We start from the raw sequence: 18,879 nt of genomic DNA, 5'->3' as shown, positions 1-18,879 counted from the left end.
AGCTGTAAAATTGATCCCCAAACGCTACGTTTATGTGCTTTGCATGTGTTTTCGCGAATAATAGACACATCATCTTTCTGTTTGACTTATTTGGTTCTTATTTAATGTAATTATTTTAGATATTTGGCAAAAAGTGGTTTTACATCTATGTCAAGTTTCTTTTTTGAAGAGTATACATATATAAAACATGTCATCAGACGGGTTGGTGCCATTGGAAACAACAATTGTCGGAAACAATATGCATGGATATTTTTGTAGTCTAAATACATAAAGTTATGAGAAATAATCCTTTTATTACATGTAGTGAAAATGTTATAATCCATAGTTTTTCGATAAAATTTTCATGTACGTGTAGCTACCAATTCAATACATGGTGAGAAGTAATCGTGACACAAAACATTCGATCATGAATCATATTTATTTGATATCTTTGTTTACATCTTGAGATAATTTGGGTATAATCTTTTGTTATTTGAGATATGTAAAATCCAAATATTGGCCTTTTCCTAGAATTATACAATATAGAATAGGAATCATATATAGAACAAAATACACTGTCCAAATAGCATCTGAATATATATTAAAAATGAAGACAGTTTTATTCTTTTCAAGCATAAACACATTAATAGCGGACATGGGACATGGAAGCTAATATTGAACATAGTATAAACTAATGTGATGTCTTACGAAGTTTGACTGATACAAATAACTTTAAAGGACGATGGTCACGTCGGGATTCCAGGTTAGAATTGGTCCCCGGCAACGTATGGTTGTCGTAGAAGGCGATTAAATGGATCGATTGGTCAGGCTTGGTGACTTGGTTGTCATCGTACCCCAACGGCGCGAGACACTGCACATAATATCATTGACCGGTCTGTCTGCCAGCCTCGATTATTTACAGGCCGCCGTCACATAGCAGGAATATTGATGATTGTAGCGTTAAAAAACAAAGAAAACATAACATGATCACAAAATGTACACGTGAATTGTTCTTCTCAATGCAAGGACAGACGTTGAAGAAATCAAGTGACTTCTATCTACCAAATGAATATAGATAAAGGTTTATTGGTATTTTATGTAGTCGACGCATTTACACAGTTTTTCAACATGCGAGGCAGTTTCAGATGTACCTCATGTCCATTTCAGCAAGTTTTACTTTCGCTTCAGTTTAGTTTCCATCTTTTACACATTTAATAGACGTTTGCCAAATAAGGTATCAAGATGTGAGCACGTTGAGTACATGTATACCGCCATGACAAAAGTCACGACATTCACACTTTTCATGGCTGTCAGCGACACCAGTTTTATGATGAGTTTCGCCACATATTCAAAGTCAAAAGTAAGTGGTCACATACATCTAAATTGATCACTGAAAATGATAATTATGCGATTATTGCTTTTACGGTTTGATCAGTATTCGAAAAACAACAACCGTTTTGCAAAGGAGAACCAGGGACGTTCTTTTGAATACATTAAAGGATCAAAGAGAACGTCAGTCCTGAAATTTCTTTCTGTGGTTTATTTGATTTGATCGATGACAAACGTAAGCATTTCTCCATAACTCGCTTGTGAGAATTTCAGTTATAAATTTCGTGGTGTGAAAAGAATACTGTTTTAAACAAATTATATAAAATCTTCAGCCAAATTTCACACCACAACACTATGCATCTCCAAAGAAAATAACAGAAATAGAGGAAAAAAGTGCTTTTCCCTTTGAGTATGTTTAGCTTTGATTCACGTCAGGGTGAAATGCATATTATCAGCACCTAAAAGTACTGGTATAAGGTTGTGAGGTCCCGCTTCGCCTCGCATTAAATGCATCACCAGTTCTTTTATGTCCTGATAGCATACTACCACCCATCCTCCTTCTGTTATTCATGCATTTCCACATTCCTTGTTGTAGTACAAGGTGAACTTGTGGTTCGATGTCGAGTAGTTCTCTTGGCAAGTATATCCTGCAGTGAGGCCGACATTTGTCGAGGCAGATCCCCCGGTTGACAGTCGGATGACGTAGAAATGCGGTCCTGCACCACTCACGTCATACGTGACGCGATTAGAGCTCTGGACCAGTGGAACAGTGGAGTCGTTAATCTGCTTCCATGGCTCACTGAACACCGTGATGGTTATGTCATCTCCGCTGTCACTCGTTGCCTCGACGAGGATCTCCTTACTCCAGTCTGGGAGATCTATACCAAAAGCCGGACTGGATTCATTGGAGACGGTGATTTGGTCTTTAGTCCGGTTAAGCCTCAGATGGAGCAGGTGGTCTTCCACATCACAAACCTCGATCCCAACCTCTTGGAACGCTCTGACAAAAGGTTCTCCTGGCTGGCCCATGTCATAAGCTGCCTGCATCACATCACACGCTCCGCTGATAAAGTTGGTCATGGGTTGCCAGTACATCTTATTAGCATGGAGGAACACCCGGAAGACTTCTATAGGATTCAGGCCATATTCGTGTGCTAAGAGGTAGAACACCTTATTGTATATACCGCTCGTCGTGTGTGGAGACATTCTGTTTGAAAATTTATCCATGTGGGAAATCGATCTTCCATCCTTCTCAGGGTTGGCAAAGAACCGCATGGGCCGTCTGTACATGATGTCAGCACCAACCTGCCAGTCAGTAGCATTGGTGTACAATTCTGCCATTTCTCCAGCCATGTCCGAAAAGGCTTCGTTGAGTCCTCCTGACTGTCCAATGTAGATGAGACCAGAATGTTGCTCGGTGAAACCATGGGCTATTTCATGGGCAGCAATATCAAGGGAAACTAGTGGGTAGATAAATCTTCGCCTGCCATCACCAAAGGAAACGTTCTGGCCGTTCCAGAAGGCATTCATGACGTTTCGTGAAAAATGAACCCTGAGCGTAAGTCCTCCTCTGATTGGGTCTGTGTCGTACCACTCCTTGAACATCTTTACTATTTGAGTGCCATAGTACAGAGCATCTATAGCAGGTGAATATGCACCATTTATACTGTCATTAAGATTCCCAGCACAATCGAAACGTGCCACCCCCGTTGATCTCTCTATGGCTGAGTTGTTCATGTCAATCACTTTAACATGCTCATTTTCCAAATAACATATTCCATTCTCTTGTCTTAAATCCAAACATCTATGCGTACCATCATAATGGATGATGCCTATTTTCTTATTTCCGCCGATCATTTCTTCATCCTCCCTATCAAAGCAAGTCTCCAAGCTGTCAAAATAGGTCATAACTTCCCGAGTCCTCGTGTCGATGATACCCCTAGGACGTTTCTGAACATCATCAGTCTCAATTAAATATTCAACAATGGCAACATGATGGGCCACATCATGTTCGTCTGTGTATACCTCATACGCGATACTCCTACCTTTTATATCCCCCGTCCTACTTTGGTCACCAGCATAAGCAATCAATATAGCAAACAACTCGTCTTCAGTGATGCTTCCTCTAGACTCGTCAACGTCTTCCTCAATGTTATTAACATAATCTCCAGTAGCATCAACTACCACCCCGGACTCTTCAGTCATGGTCAATGTCACTGATGCGCCAAACACTTCTTGGCCATGGTACCTTTCTTTCATTTTGACCTGTCGAGTTCCTTGCACAGTGTTGGCTTCCTCTGTTTCCTGGAACGATTCCCCACCAGCTAGCTGGAACACCTCCCTCATGTTGCGGGTCCTGGTTGTCTCCGTGTCCCGGGCTGACCTCCTTCTGGTGTACCCTGGTACAACTTCAGGGAGGCCTTCGAGGAGTACCTGCCTTGCATTGACCCTCTTGGCCGCCTCTAAGTGATGGACACATACCAACAACAACACTGCAAGTAAATAAACGATGTTTGAATCAGGTACAGTGTAACACAGTGAAATCTGACGTAACTGATAAAGGACAAGGTATGCCGGGGACCATTTTGGCCAAAATCATTTGCATATTTAAAGAAAGAAACATCATTTGCATATTTTTAAGAAGGAAACATTTAAATACTGTTATAAAAAATACCAGATGTGTAATTACGATGTGATATGTTTCATAATGTGCAGGTTAGAGAGAACAACATGTCACAGATTTTTTTAATAGCATCGAATGACTACGTCTTTAAAAATTTATCTTTGCACACCCTTGTGCCAGACAGTTTAGGTTCATAGCACCGCATGTTTGTAGATAGAGCTGACGTACTAGGACGAGGTAGTTATTATTATATGCCACCTTGCAGACCATGAATATATGGTTATATCACACCAGACAAACCAGTGGTTGAGAGCATGAGCATTGCTCAACGTCGATGAGATACAATGACGCCCGATCAGCCAGATCACACATTGTTTTGGTACCAGCCAATCTGTAATGTAGCCTTCCCTCGAACCCCCAACCACCCCCAACCCCCAACCACCCCCAACCCAAACCCCCTCCATACACCCCCCCCCCCCCCCCCCCCCCACACACACACACACACACACCTCACCCTCCCTCTCCACTGGTGAGAATTCCAGGTTAGAATTGATTTTCAGCAAACCCTTGAGACGACCAAATGGATCGGGTGGTAAGTCTCGTACACAGATTGCGTGCATGATTGCTAACAATTTCAATCAGTGGAATATCTGGTCCAGCCTCGATTATGTACATGCCATGATCATATGGTTGGAATGCGAGTTCGCTTTACTCTTCACAAACACAAATCACATAAAATCCCTTAAGTTTTGTCTCTTACCACAAACTATTCTGACACGACCCCCCCCCCCCCCCCCCCCCCCCCGCTCGGTTACAGATAACTAAACTTCACATATTTTTGGCTTGTAATTATTAAAGTGAAATGTTGCTAAAGGCATATCCATTTACAGCTTAACCAAAGAGGAAAGAAACTGTATTCCGGGACAAAGTAATTAAGTCCACCAGCAAGGTTCAGTAAGATATGAAACATTTTATGAACGCACCATCAGCTAAACATTCTCAACGTGCATTCCAGTCTTGCTTGTTAAATCAAACATTGTGACATAACAACACTAGTAGCTTTTAAAATAAGACGATAAATAGAATTTGTCCACGCGCCGTCACACACCAGAGTGAACAGATAGCAAAATCGCTAGTAATTATCTTGAAAGCTCGGTGGAGGTAACGATCCACACCTACAATCCCTACTGCAACCAGTCTGTGTAAGCAATCTGTTAACATTGCAGACTTCGTGGCATGGGCGCAGATTCTATGCCAATATATAAACCCCCTGATTAAAAGGATGGAAGTGTTGTCAAAACACAACCGAGGGCTAAAGATATTACATGTCGTTCAATCACCGTTACAGATCAAATTAGGATGCTGGTAATAGCTTTATAACCACAAGACTTCATTTCAGACCAGCAAATTGGGGACAAACTTAAAATCGATTGAACAAACACTACTTCTCACTGTATATTTATCGTCTTAAGCCGTCTCTAAGAAGACAAAATCGATAAAATAAGTGCCCATTCACGACATCTCCGATAATGAATTTTCACAACCCGTCTACATTGATACACAGTGAAGGCAATAAAGGGGGAAATGGTATGAAATATGAAGTAAGATTGTAAATTGAGGTTCTGAAATTGAATCAGGTTACCTGAACTGTTTGAATTAGGCGTTGTGCACGAGATCTATCAGGTGTTATTTCTTGATATTTTAATTTTGAAGCTAGATTGGCTTTGAAATTGTTAATTTGACAACCGTCACGCGAGGCATCGTTACAGGAACACGTTCCAGTTTCATAACGTGCGTAAAAGACCTTGTTTGCATGGGCATTCGCAAGTAAAGATAAACAGAATCGGCGTGAACACTATTATACACTCGTCTGGTAATTTTGATACAAACAAAAAGCTTGATTTAAACTGAAAAGAATCCCCAATAAGATAGGAGACACCTGAATATGTGGAAAATCTAGACTTGCTACATTTTGATGGTTGCATTACTGTAAGGGCTGAGCGGAAGGGGAATAATATGGTTCAGGGACTGTGAGACAGAATGCACGTTTGGGAACAGAAGGTGCCCAACGAAAGCATCCATATCACAGTGAACAGGGGACTGAGGTGGTGTGTGGCGCAGTGAACGTGGATGGCATGACACACACACACACACACACACACACACACACACACACACACATATAACATGCAGGGTTTTGAGCTGTGGTGAGTCTGTTCAGCAGAAGGGTGTGTAAATAGTCCTTCGCGTCAGCGTGTGCATCATCATCACATAATATTTATGATGAACAAGAGTTAATGCTTCACTATTTATCAGTATTATGAAATAAAGTTAAATGCATGACATTAGCGAGGGATAAATGTTCATTGCATGTATATGAAGGTCAAAGTAGTAGATATTTCATTAACTATTCATTTGACGGATTTATTCACGACGTTGTAGGAAACATTAATGTTAACATATCCCTTACATTAATAATACTTATACAAGTATACTGTTGACTGCGTCAATGAAGAAGATGTATTTCCAAAATTGAAGAAAACCCAACCTTTTTTTTACACATCCCTGAGTTCTGAGTTTTGTGAGCTAACGAACCAACGGAGTATATATTAACGGAGAATCTCTGGCTGGAGACATAAGATTATTTCGTCAATGCACTTTTGTATAGGATTTGGTTTAAAAGCATTTCCGCCGAAATCGCGAAACTGGCTTTCACTTTGACTCTTCATTGAGACTATCGATTGTACACCGACATGATTCGCCTGACATTCAATAAGTTAGTTCCAATGTCCCACTGAAACGATCCACACACCGAACAGTATTTTTTTATTCCTAGTCTACCCTAAAGTGGAGACACGAGGGACTTTCTTTTCACAAATGATAGCATTAATGTTTTTGAACATTGGGGAATTTCGATATTTTCTATTGGAACAACTTAATATCTCATCAAAAGGAAAAAAAGTATCTTATTAGATGTTATTGATTTTAGATTAAATGTGTATTTCTATCATTCTGGTGGGCCCGAGTAGACAGATTGCTCGGTCCACGACAATTCTAGGCAGTGTAAGTTTTTAGGTAGCTAGTAAAGAAACGGATTCCTGGCAAAAAGCAGCGATTACCAGGAATAAACAATAAATAGGGGAGGACATATTATTGACCCAGTGTTTAGACATTAGAATACATGCAATATGTTTCCCCCTCATTTATCACAGATACTCCACGTAATATGAGTTCCCTTACAGTGAATGATTGAGTGCGTGAGCAAGTGAGTTTGGTTGAACACCACTTTGGACAATATTTCAGTTCCATCACGGCGTGATCGTGGGACCGCTGCATCAGCTATGTTTTCAGAACTAGTAAATGTGTGAGTGTTGCAATATTCCAGGGAAACCATGGTGACACAATTATAGCGAGTCTGGGCCAGTGGTTGATATCAAGAGCAACGATTCATGATGATTTCGTGTTCGATAACACACTCATCCAGGGTATTGTTTGTTTGTTGTTTAACACCGCAGGTAAAAATATTCAAGCTGTAAATATTCGAGTCTGGATCAGACAATCCAATGATTGACATCATGAGCATCGACCCAAGCAATTGGGATACGATGTCATGCATCACCCAAGTCAAGCGAGCCGGATCACCCGATCCCGTTAGTCGCCTCTTACGACAAGCATGAGTTGTTGAAGACCTATTCTAACCAGGATCTTTACGGGTCGGCACACGTTAGCTCTTATCGGGTAATGGGGATCTATTCTGCCACGAATGTCCTGCCGTGGTTTCCCAAATAGCTTACACGTAAAAGACTCACGCGTATGCACAACACAGCCGCTGGCTTAGAGGTTATTTAAAAGGTTGTTTGGCGCATCGTGTTATATCTCATATTCCAAAAAATAATGACGTTACCGATTTGTAAATCCCAATATAGCAACGATATTTTTTATGATGTGTAAATAACTTATTTTAGATTAAGTATAGTGATTATGGTGAAGATCCTCTGAAGATCGTTCCAGGCAGATTTGATTGCATTCCAGGTTAGGTTAATGTGCTTCTCTGAGCATATAGTAACATACATGTAGCCGAGCATATAGGAACATAGTAGAGCATACATGAACATAGTTGAGCATATAGGAACGCAGTTGGGGACATAGGAACATAGTTGAGCATATAGGAACACAGATTGGCATATAGGAACATAGTTGAACATATAGGAACATACGAGGGGCGTTCAATAAGTTTTGTAACTTCAATACTAACCACGCTTCTGTGGCAACCTTTATATCCCTGTCATCCTGGAAGCGTCTCTCAACGTAGGGCAGATTTCATTTGCCGGAACAGGAAACAGTCATTGGGGGCTAAGTCTGGGCTGTAGGGTGGGTGATTTAACTGCGATTTCTATAAAAGTGGTATTAAAAGTTTGGAGGACAAATGGAATAAGTGTATTGAGGTGAATGGAGATTGTATTGAAAAATAAAAGTGCAAAAAATATTCTGCGACTTGGTCTAATATTGAAGCTACAAAACTTATTGAACGCCCCTCGTAGTTGAGCATATACGAACATAGTTGAACATGAAGAGACATAGTTGAGCATATGGGAACATAGTTGAGCAAACTGCAGCATATAGGAACATAGTTGAGCACAGGGTGCACCGAGTGAACAGGATCATTATAGAGACTAGGGGTGTAAAGTGGAGCATGGTAGAGGATAGTGGTGCATAGTGGCGCATAGTGGAGCATTTAGTGAATAGAGCTGCAGAGTGGAGGACTGTAGAGGATAGCTATGCATAGTGGAGCATAGTAGAGGTTAATGGTGCATAGCGGAGAAGAGTAGAGGAAAGTGGTGCTAAGCGGAGTATAGGGTAGTGGTGGAACATATTAGTGAACATTGGAGCACGTGGAGCTCTGTAGGGAATAGTCACATAGTGGAGCGCTGTAGAGGTGTGTGTGTGTGTGTGTGTGTGTGTGTGTGTGTGTGTGTGTGTGTGTGTGTGTGTGTGTGTGTGTGTGTGTGTGTGAGTGAGTGTGTGTGCTAATGCCGGCTTTATAGTTATAGCCAATACAGATACCATGCCACGGTTTAACGTGGACACCCCATTCAGACACGGTATAATGACTCCAAGCTGACCGATCTTTATTTTAGCGCAAGGCAGGGTCACAACAAGTACCATCTTTTAACGTCTTTTGGTACGACGTGGCCGTGGATCGAAGCCCCGACCCACCGCTCTCTCGGCAGACGCTCTACTACGAGACCACTAGATACTGGTGTATAGTGGAGCACTGTGTAGACTAGGGGTGCATAGAGGAGCAAACTGACACGTTACCGAGCAATAGTGGAGCAGGGTTGGGGTATATGCTGGAACATAGTGGTGCGAAGCGAAATGCAGGGCCCCTGATTGAGTACTATGTCTACTCCCCCTGCGTGTATAGCAGTGTGAACGTTTCAATCCAAACACTGTCGTCTATTGATTTTTGCCGTTTAAAACAAGACGACGATTGCTCCTACATGTACGTATCTGTCCATGACGCGTAAGGAATTGGATCAAACATTTCCTGAACAAACATGATTAATAAACAAAAGTTGTATTGTAAAGAAACATTTAAAGTTATGCTCCATGTTTCGGGCTGGGGCGCTGTGCAGAGCTTCGTGCCTGAAACCTATGACCGCGGGTTCGAATACCGGATTAGCCCAGATGATGTTTCTAGTATTGTCAGCACCATACCCAAGATCGTGAGTTTCGCGGTAAACGTACAAATTCCTGCTTCACTTCGGGCTTTCCTGACAATATGTTATTTGTAATAATAAATTTGATGGGCCTGCGGCCTAAAATGTATAAATTATTAAACATGTCACATATCAAGTACTGGATTACCACAGCTTACATTCTCATATATTCAGCTCACTTTTGTCTGTTAATTATAAAAAGGCGCTCAAGGGTGTAATAAACCTCTGCTATTGCAGAATATCCGATACAAAAACGTTACCAATCAAACTACATGAATGTGAAATATGGAGCTACCAACAGGCCGAAGAAATAACGACTCCGAAATTTAGTATGTACAAACGATCTTAGTGTAACATGAGTGAGTGAGTGAGTGAGTGAGTGAGTGAAAATTTTAACGTCACATCGGCAATATTTCAGCCATATCTGACGAGCGAGAGAAATTCTGTGCTAAGTAAGAGATAAGAGCGATAGAGGCGGGGACGTCACTGCGAATTTTGCTTTATCCAAGCTCCTTCCCAGCGCGTGACACCTTCGTTACACTCTCGGTAACATCGCTGCCACCAGTGTGGGCGCGGCCATTACAAGAATCTTGAAATTTGCCCTCCAACCCCATATGTAGTAACGTTTATACTTTTGTTTATGTCTGTGAGAATGCCATCATATTTTAATTTGAAAAGGTTTACGACTGACCATGTTTTCCAGGTGAATTTACTTTGTTGTTTTGATAATCAGATTGGTTCGAGATTGCAGACTAACGGAAAATCAACCAACTTCTCCCTTACATTCTTACCATATCAATGAAATGATAGATTTAATGAAATAGAAATTCAAATTGACATACAAAGAAAGTAATTTAGCAGGGGTAAGTGTATTTGGCGTCATGACAGTCGTCACTTGTTTGTAAACATAACGGTCATTCGGTTGCGAGTTCAACTCCAAGCACGGTTGTGGCCACCTATTCACAGTGGGGAGTTTTGACTGGTGGCAGCGATAGTATAGAGAGCTCCGGGAACGTACTATCGCTGTGAGGAGCTTGGGTGTTTATCATAATAGAATGGAGATAAAACATAATGTGTTGGCGAATGGGTCCAGGATGTTTATCCAAGCTCCTTCCCAGCGCGTGACACCTTCGTTACACTCTCGGTAACATCGCTGCCACCAGTGTGGGCGCGGCCATTACAAGAATCTTGAAATTTGCCCTCCAACCCCATATGTAGTAACGTTTATACTTTTGTTTATGTCTGTGAGAATGCCATCATATTTTAATTTGAAAAGGTTTACGACTGACCATGTTTTCCAGGTGAATTTACTTTGTTGTTTTGATAATCAGATTGGTTCGAGATTGCAGACAAACGGAAAATCAACCAACTTCTCCCTTACATTCTTACCATATCAATGACATGATAGATTTAATGAAATAGAAATTCAAATTGACATACAAAGAAAGTAATTTAGCAGGGGTAAGTGTATTTGGCGTCATGACAGTCGTCACTTGTTTGTAAACATAACGGTCATTCGGTTGCGAGTTCAACTCCAAGCACGGTTGTGGCCACCTATTCACAGTGGGGAGTTTTGACTGGTGGCAGCGATAGTATAGAGAGCTCCGGGAACGTACTATCGCTGTGAGGAGCTTGGGTGTTTATCATAATAGAATGGAGATAAAACATAATGTGTTGGCGAATGGGTCCAGGATGTTTATCCAAGCTCCTTCCCAGCGCGTGACACCTTCGTTACACTCTCGGTAACATCGCTGCCACCAGTGTGGGCGCGGCCATTACAAGAATCTTGAAATTTGCCCTCCAACCCCATATGTAGTAACGTTTATACTTTTGTTTATGTCTGTGAGAATGCCATCATATTTTAATTTGAAAAGGTTTACGACTGACCATGTTTTCCAGGTGAATTTACTTTGTTGTTTTGATAATCAGATTGGTTCGAGATTGCAGACTAACGGAAAATCAACCAACTTCTCCCTTACATTCTTACCATATCAATGACATGATAGATTTAATGAAATAGAAATTCAAATTGACATACAAAGAAAGTAATTTAGCAGGGGTAAGTGTATTTGGCGTCATGACAGTCGTCACTTGTTTGTAAACATAACGGTCATTCGGTTGCGAGTTCAACTCCAAGCACGGTTGTGGCCACCTATTCACAGTGGGGAGTTTTGACTGGTGGCAGCGATAGTATAGAGAGCTCCGGGAACGTACTATCGCTGTGAGGAGCTTGGGTGTTTATCATAATAGAATGGAGATAAAACATAATGGATAATCCAGTATAGACGTTAACTACTTTGATATAACCACGAGCACGTGTATGGTGCTGACAAACCTAGAAACATGAATGTGAGATTTGAACCCCATGGTATAAAGTTTCTGGCACGTCTATGGGACCCACTTGGCCACCCGTGCCCCCTGTTAACGACGTTACACTCACATTGAAACATGTCACACATCAAGTTCTGTGGTTTTCTGGATGACCCAAGCGTTAGCGCTCATTAATTTCCACACTTTAGCCTTTTAATTCCGAAAAGGTACTCATGGGAATAATACATCTTAAGTGAGCATATTTCAACACAGCTCAATCCCATTCAAGATAGTCCATACAAAAACATTACCAACCCAGTTAGGCCAGGTTCACACAGTGCCGATTATGGCTCCCGTTTGAGATCAGAGAGCGCTAAGACACAAAAAGTGAAAAGACGGATTACTATCCTCAATGATCTGGAATGTCCTATCATTGTCCAAACGCAGTCGTATAGGTTCGTAACAGAGTCCTACGGATCGGGAAAGGTCCAGAGAGGTCGACCAAGCACTCCCAACAGTATGGTCGGGAAACTCAGCCGATTTTGTCTAGTCGGATTACAATCGTGACTATGTCGTGACAGATTCTGCTGTAACGGATCAAAATCGTAACAATGTCCTGTGTTGTCTGGACTCTGTCCTGAGGATCGGGACGCTGTCGTGTTGAACGGGCATGAAATGTTCATTGCCGTTTCTTGTCGATAAGGTCCAGATTGCGTCCAGATCTTGTCGAATGCGAACCGTCTTTGTCGGTTCACTGTCCGGTCACTGTCTAATCTCTGTCGGATCGCATTCGGGAGAATCGGAACCATGTCGTGACAGATTCGGTCGTTTTTTACCATGCGGAAGAGGGGATCAGATGGGATCAGATTCCGATTGAGAAAGGGAGAACCGGGACAAATTCGGCTGGCAACGGCTGAATCGGGACGCTTCCTCAACAATATCTAATTGTTTGTGAATTTCCCGCCACGAATCACAGGATCTTGATCAGACTTTTGACAAATTTTGATCGAGATTGGCCCTATCAAGGAAGGCAATAAAAATCCTGAATGTGTGACTGAGCCCTTACAGGCTGTGATGACTCCACTGTGACCTGGGCCGGGACGCTACACAATGGAATGCCTATATGTCAGTTGTTGTTGTTTGTTTGTTTAACACCGCACAATATTCCAGCTACTTGATGGCGTTCTGTAAATTATCGAGTCTGGCCCAGACAATCCAGCGATTGGCATCATGAGCATCGATCCACGCAATAGGGATACGATGACATACATCAACCAAGTCAGCGAGTCTGAGCACCCGATCCCGTTAGTCGCCTCTTACGACAAAGAAAGTTGCCTTTTTCGGCAAGCATGAGTTGCTGAAGACCTATTCTACCCCAGATTTTCAAGGGTTGTATGTGTCAGTATCGCTACAACGTGGCTCGTTACTCATGCCGTTGGCGACTGGTGTTTGTGGTCCAGTCAAGAACTTACAATGCTTCTGCTGTTACGGATGGTCAAGTGTTCTGTACGACCTGGTGTTGGTTGCGTCACAACTTATTACAACCAATCAAAACACACGAACATTAAAATGACAAGGCGCCATATAATGGAAACACTGTTAAAAACAGCGTAATAATTGACTCATTCTCTCTCCCACCCACTCACTCACCCTAAACCCCCCCCCCCCCCCCAGACTTAGTCCCCCCCCCCCCCCCCCCCCCACACACACACACACACCCCAACCCCTCCTTCACTCACTCACTCACTCACTCCATATTACTTCATTCACAAAAACAGAAAGCCATATCTCAAGCTATCTGGAACAACATTGAAACTTTGGATATTCCCACCGGGATAAAATCTCGTAAAATATGAACGACGCATGCTGTCCCTCTAGTTATCGACCACCCCTTTCATTGATCGGGTTTAATTAGCAAGAGCGGCGATTTCTTAGAGAAATATTTATAGGTACTCAGTCCTCTGGCGTCATCTCGTTAGAAGGTGGACGTCGAATGATTTGTAGTTTGTATTTGTGGCTCATTTAACTCATCATACAGCCGCTGCCTCAGGGCCGGGAATAACCATCTACATCTGCTCCATGTATTCCAAATAGTAACAGTTGGCGGTCGTGAGCTACGCACTATCGACCAGTATTAATTAGATTTCGGGAAGTATCTTATCCTGTCTGCTTGTGACGGATGAATCAATGAGTAAGCGAGCCGTGGGTTATCGAGATATGTTTATGTATCGCGTGTGGTCATCAGAACCAGTTCAGGCATGAGACGTTCTTGTACAGAAAACCTGCAAATGGCCTCCCTGTAACTCTCTATTCGTTATATGAATAAATTTTATTCGTAAGAATTGTTCAGTTATGTTACGGTGTTGCAGTTTAATATACGAGAAAATATTAACCGAGGCAGGTCGTAGTTGTATATCACCTCGATGAAACCCAACAGCAAGGGTATGGTGCTGACAGGGTCCTAATCTGAGATTTAAAATAACGACCAGGTGATCGTGTCATTCGGCACTGTTATGTCACCTCGGAGAGCTCGGCCTAACGCATTTCCCAGTGGTCGTTGTCCCTGTCTAGCTCTCGGCATTAATGGGTATAAAAAAGGACCAGTCGGCTCGGAGTCAGTATACTGTGTCTGAAAGGTATTCGTGTCAAACTGTATCTCAGTGGGGTCCTGCATTGGTCTGGACTAGAACACGTAGCCACACACACGCACACACGCACGCACGCGCGCGCGCGCCCACTTCGCCATTCCACCTCACCTTCTCACCAAGTGGAAGTAGTATTATTCAAGTAACCTCGCAAACATTTTACATTGATTCGTTATTCATATTGCGCTATGTAACATCAGCCCAATTAACATCAAGTGGGGAGAAGGCACATTTTTGGCCGATAATGCCAAACGACGCCGAAGACTTATATTTTTTCTGGTTAGGCGACAAGTCTTCTACAATCCATAATCATCAGCCATGTTGACCATGCAATGCACATCCCTACAGAGAAAGAGACGTAAACTAGTAGTGCTGGCAACGCCAGTGTTATCACTCGTTGGAGCAGTGTCAAACTTTGGACTCGTGACTTCCCCAAAACCAGTTTCTGTACAACAGTTTGTACTGGAATTTAATTTTCGTGCAGGACTACATCCTTCGAAATACCAGTTTCGTGTAGGACGAACATTCAATCCAATCCACTTCTCTGGGAAACAAGGAAAGTGGGTTAGCCCATTGGATAAAGTGTTAACTCGTCATATCGACGCTCCTGGTTCTATTACCCACATGGGTACAACGTGTGAACCATTCTTAGTATCCTAACACCGTCATATGATTGGAATAACAGAAAACAGTGGCATAAACCCGAAACAGTCAATTCCACACCAGAAAACTAGACCTAAAACTCACTCTACAAGGACCCATATTATTTGTGAAGCACGCAGCAATAACAACGTCGAAAATACCAAAGGCATTTTTAATTCGTCGTTGGGGACACGGGTGGCCCAGTCGTCTAAAGGTACCGCAATTATCTTTGCAGAGTTGCGTCCCTTGGGCACGCCAGAAACCTATGATCGTAGGTTCGAATCCCGGTTTACACTGATTGTGTTTCTAGGTTTGTTAGCACCATACCCGTGTTTGTGGGTTTCACCAAATTGTAAATGTCCAGCCCTGCATCACTTCGGGCTGACATTAAGCTGACATGCCGTGATGTAACTGGAATTCTGTTCAAAGCGGCGTTAAACCTAAATCACTTACTCACACCAACTCTACAATCCGTCCCAGCTTGAGACAAATTAATTAACCTTAATTACAACCACACATCAGTCCCCATACATTCATCAGCCTATTAGGGTCCCTTCAGCTGCAACATACTTGCCACAACAACAAACCTATTGTTACACATTTTTGGACCGATTCCAGAAACAGGTCACAGTAACTGTGAGTCTAGGATTTGAGGAAACGTAGAGTATGGAAGAGCAGTACTACTCACACGACACCCACAGGACAGATGAGGCCATCATGGCAGTCAGCAGCTATGCACGCCTGTTGCGACAACCTTACCAATATATACAGACCGTGTCGAATTATAACTTGTTTCAGAAATACAATTCCCAAGACTGTCCGTCGTTTGCTTGGGTCAATCCGACTAGAGTACGCTCTTGCAAGGGCCACAATGTGGCAATGCGACAACGCGATAATGTCCCTTGTAGTATTCCATAGTACACTGTAGACAATTTTCAATGTTTTAAAGAATAAGTGAAGTTGACTGGTTGGCTTAAATAGGTAAACACGTCCCTTTAAATTTTCTTTGTTAGGGGGGCGGTCGGGTAGCCTAGTGGTTAAAGCGTTCGCTCGTCACGCCGGGTTCGATTCCCGACATGCGTACAATGTGGGAAGTCCATTTCTGCTGGCCCCCGCCGTGATATTGCTGGAATATTGCTAAAAGCGGCGTAAAACAATACTCACTCACTCACTCATTCTTTGTTAGGTTCCCATTACGACAGGTGTATTATGTTCTGGCGTGCCCCTTTTCGTGCGTTCAATATCACTTCAGGGCACTAAGTGAATTATAAACCCTTGTGAACTAGGATAGTGTGTATAGTTTTGATGTTTCTTTTCGTATTTAGTATTTAGACAAAATTAATGTCATATTCTTTTGTATCTTTCCGATTCAGGTTTTTACTTTTAACACTATTTTCATATTAAAAGACAATGTCGATATTAGTTTGTCATATTTGTTTTACATTTCATGGTCGATGCAATCGACAACCGTTGAACATGAAAGTAAGATTTCAAACTTCACACATTAAACCATTTCAAACCATGATATGTATACCCAATACTTCATATTGACTTGTATACTAGTATTAGTGCTATACGAAACCTGTTTTTAACTCTCCTACCGGAAACATATATACCAATATGAATGATAAGAGTAATTTGTATTAATGATGCCATTCGGGCAACAGTCATTTGTATTTCTGGAATAGCTTATAATGACTACTTTTAAGTGTATGTGTATTGCGAGATGTAATTGCTTAATGAACTAGTTCGTGGTCAGACCAACAAAGGTATTGTTTTTACTTCTCTACAAACCAGGGAGTGACAAATAGAAGTAGACGCTAGAAACATTTAGGTCAAATGGTCATGAATAAACTGTCATATCTGTTTGACCTTTACAACACTGTGGTGTTAATCTTAATTTGCTCTTCGCATAACCGACGAAATAAGCTACAGTAAACTACGTTTATAACGAAGACGCTCATGTCGTACTTACAGATATTACGAACTGTTTTTTGGTCTCATCCATTTGCTCTATATGGGCTGTATATATGCGTATAACGAACTATAGTTATAACGAACTCAAATAAGTGTTTTTTAGTTCGTTATAACCGTGGTTTATTGTAATTTAATTTGTACCACTCAGGGGAAACTAGAAAGGACCACTTTGAAGGCCCTATTTGTGATCTAGGGGCAAAGGGGTAGCCTAGTGGTACGTTCACACTCGATTCTCAACATGGGTGCAATGCGGGAAGACCATTGTGACTAAACTACTCTCGCGTGTCGTACCCGAGGGCGTTGCTCATGTTGTCAGTCACTGGTTTACATGGTCCAGATTCGATTATAACATGCCGGTGGGATGTAGCTAGAATATTGTGAACTGGGGCTGTCGCAAACACTTGGTTTCATCATTGATTTTCAGTGGTCCATATAATTTCCACAGCTATTTTGCCCTTAACGCCAAATGGAATCTTCGTCAGTGGATAATCTAGACTGGTTATTCTCTGGCATTGACAATTTAGGGAACAATTACTCGCTCTCTCCAAACTTAGGTGGCAGTCCTACAATTTGGTAAACCCCGTCAATAAATTCTCGTGTGGGTATGATTTCATTTTTGTACCCCTAAACTGTATAGTAAACACTGACAAAGATAACAAATCTTTATTGCCATTCTGAGTACACGATACAAACAGGTTCGTGAATGATGTTTTGTATACACGTATTGAGGTATGCGACCAGCACCGAGAGGCTAGTAACGGCTTAATTTACTCCAGACCCGTGAAGATACGGTGTAGAATAGGTCTTCAGCAACCAATGCTTGCCGTAACAGGCGACTATGCTTGTCGTATGAGGCGACTCACCTGATTGGGTGATCAGGCTCGCTGACTTGGTTGATGCATGACATCGTATCCCAATTGCGTAGACTGTTGCTCATGATGTCTATCACTGAATTTTCTGGTCCAGACTCGATTATTATCAGACCGCCGTCATATAGCTGTAATATTGCGGAGTACGGCGTTAAACAACATACAAACTGTCTCATCCTCTCTCTCTCTTTCTCTCTCTCTCTCTCTCTCTCTCTCTCTCTCTCTCTCCCCCCCCCCCCCCCCCACACACACACACACACACCCAGGAAGGATAAAAAGGTATATCTACCGATTGCTCGATTGATAAAAGACAACCCCGCACAGGGAAGGAATAACTATAGCCGCGCTGTTTTTCATTGTCAGGATACTCGAAGAAAGTACGCAACCATGCATAATACTTTGTTTTTTCCATCCACCAGAGCAAGGTCGATCAATCTAACAATACAAAACTTATCAGCTGAATTCTCAACCAAATGCAGTTTCCATATTTCATTTATTTTGGTTTTTGCTCCGGCCGCTTAAGCTGAGCATGGAGATGACGAACACTCACAATATGCATGGCCTAAGGCACATGAGCTGACGTCAATGTTATCTAACGTTACACTGCTTGTAAAGTAATGAGTCACGATAAAACAATCAGTAACACACAACAAACACATTATTGTTACCCATCTGGCTGCAACCTACACTGTGTTATATAAGAACAGTTGGATCTTGGAGGATGTATGCAACAGCGATGCAATAACTATTAAAATGCTAATTGCCGCACACATACTTGACTCCTC

General features: G+C 42.0%; 1 protein-coding gene across 1 annotated transcript; it reads right to left on the bottom strand.

Moving 5' to 3' along the window:
* Positions 1-403: 403 nt before the first annotated feature.
* LOC124144527 (elastase-like) lies at positions 404-15,996 on the bottom strand. The gene is made up of 2 exons (XM_046513972.2): positions 15,937-15,996; positions 404-3,800 (listed from the first exon to the last, which is right to left on the bottom strand). The coding sequence occupies exons 1-2, from the start codon at positions 15,965-15,967 to the stop codon at positions 1,876-1,878; spliced, it is 1,956 nt and encodes a 651-aa protein (XP_046369928.2). The 5' UTR covers positions 15,968-15,996; the 3' UTR covers positions 404-1,875.
* Between the last annotated feature and the right edge of the window lie 2,883 nt (positions 15,997-18,879).

The sequence above is a fragment of the Haliotis rufescens genome, unplaced genomic scaffold (genome assembly GCF_023055435.1).
Source record: "Haliotis rufescens isolate VD_foot unplaced genomic scaffold, xgHalRufe1.0.p SCAF_3, whole genome shotgun sequence".
NCBI classification, from domain to species: domain Eukaryota; kingdom Metazoa; phylum Mollusca; class Gastropoda; order Lepetellida; family Haliotidae; genus Haliotis; species Haliotis rufescens.
This window is presented reverse-complemented; position numbering and strand designations above follow the sequence as displayed.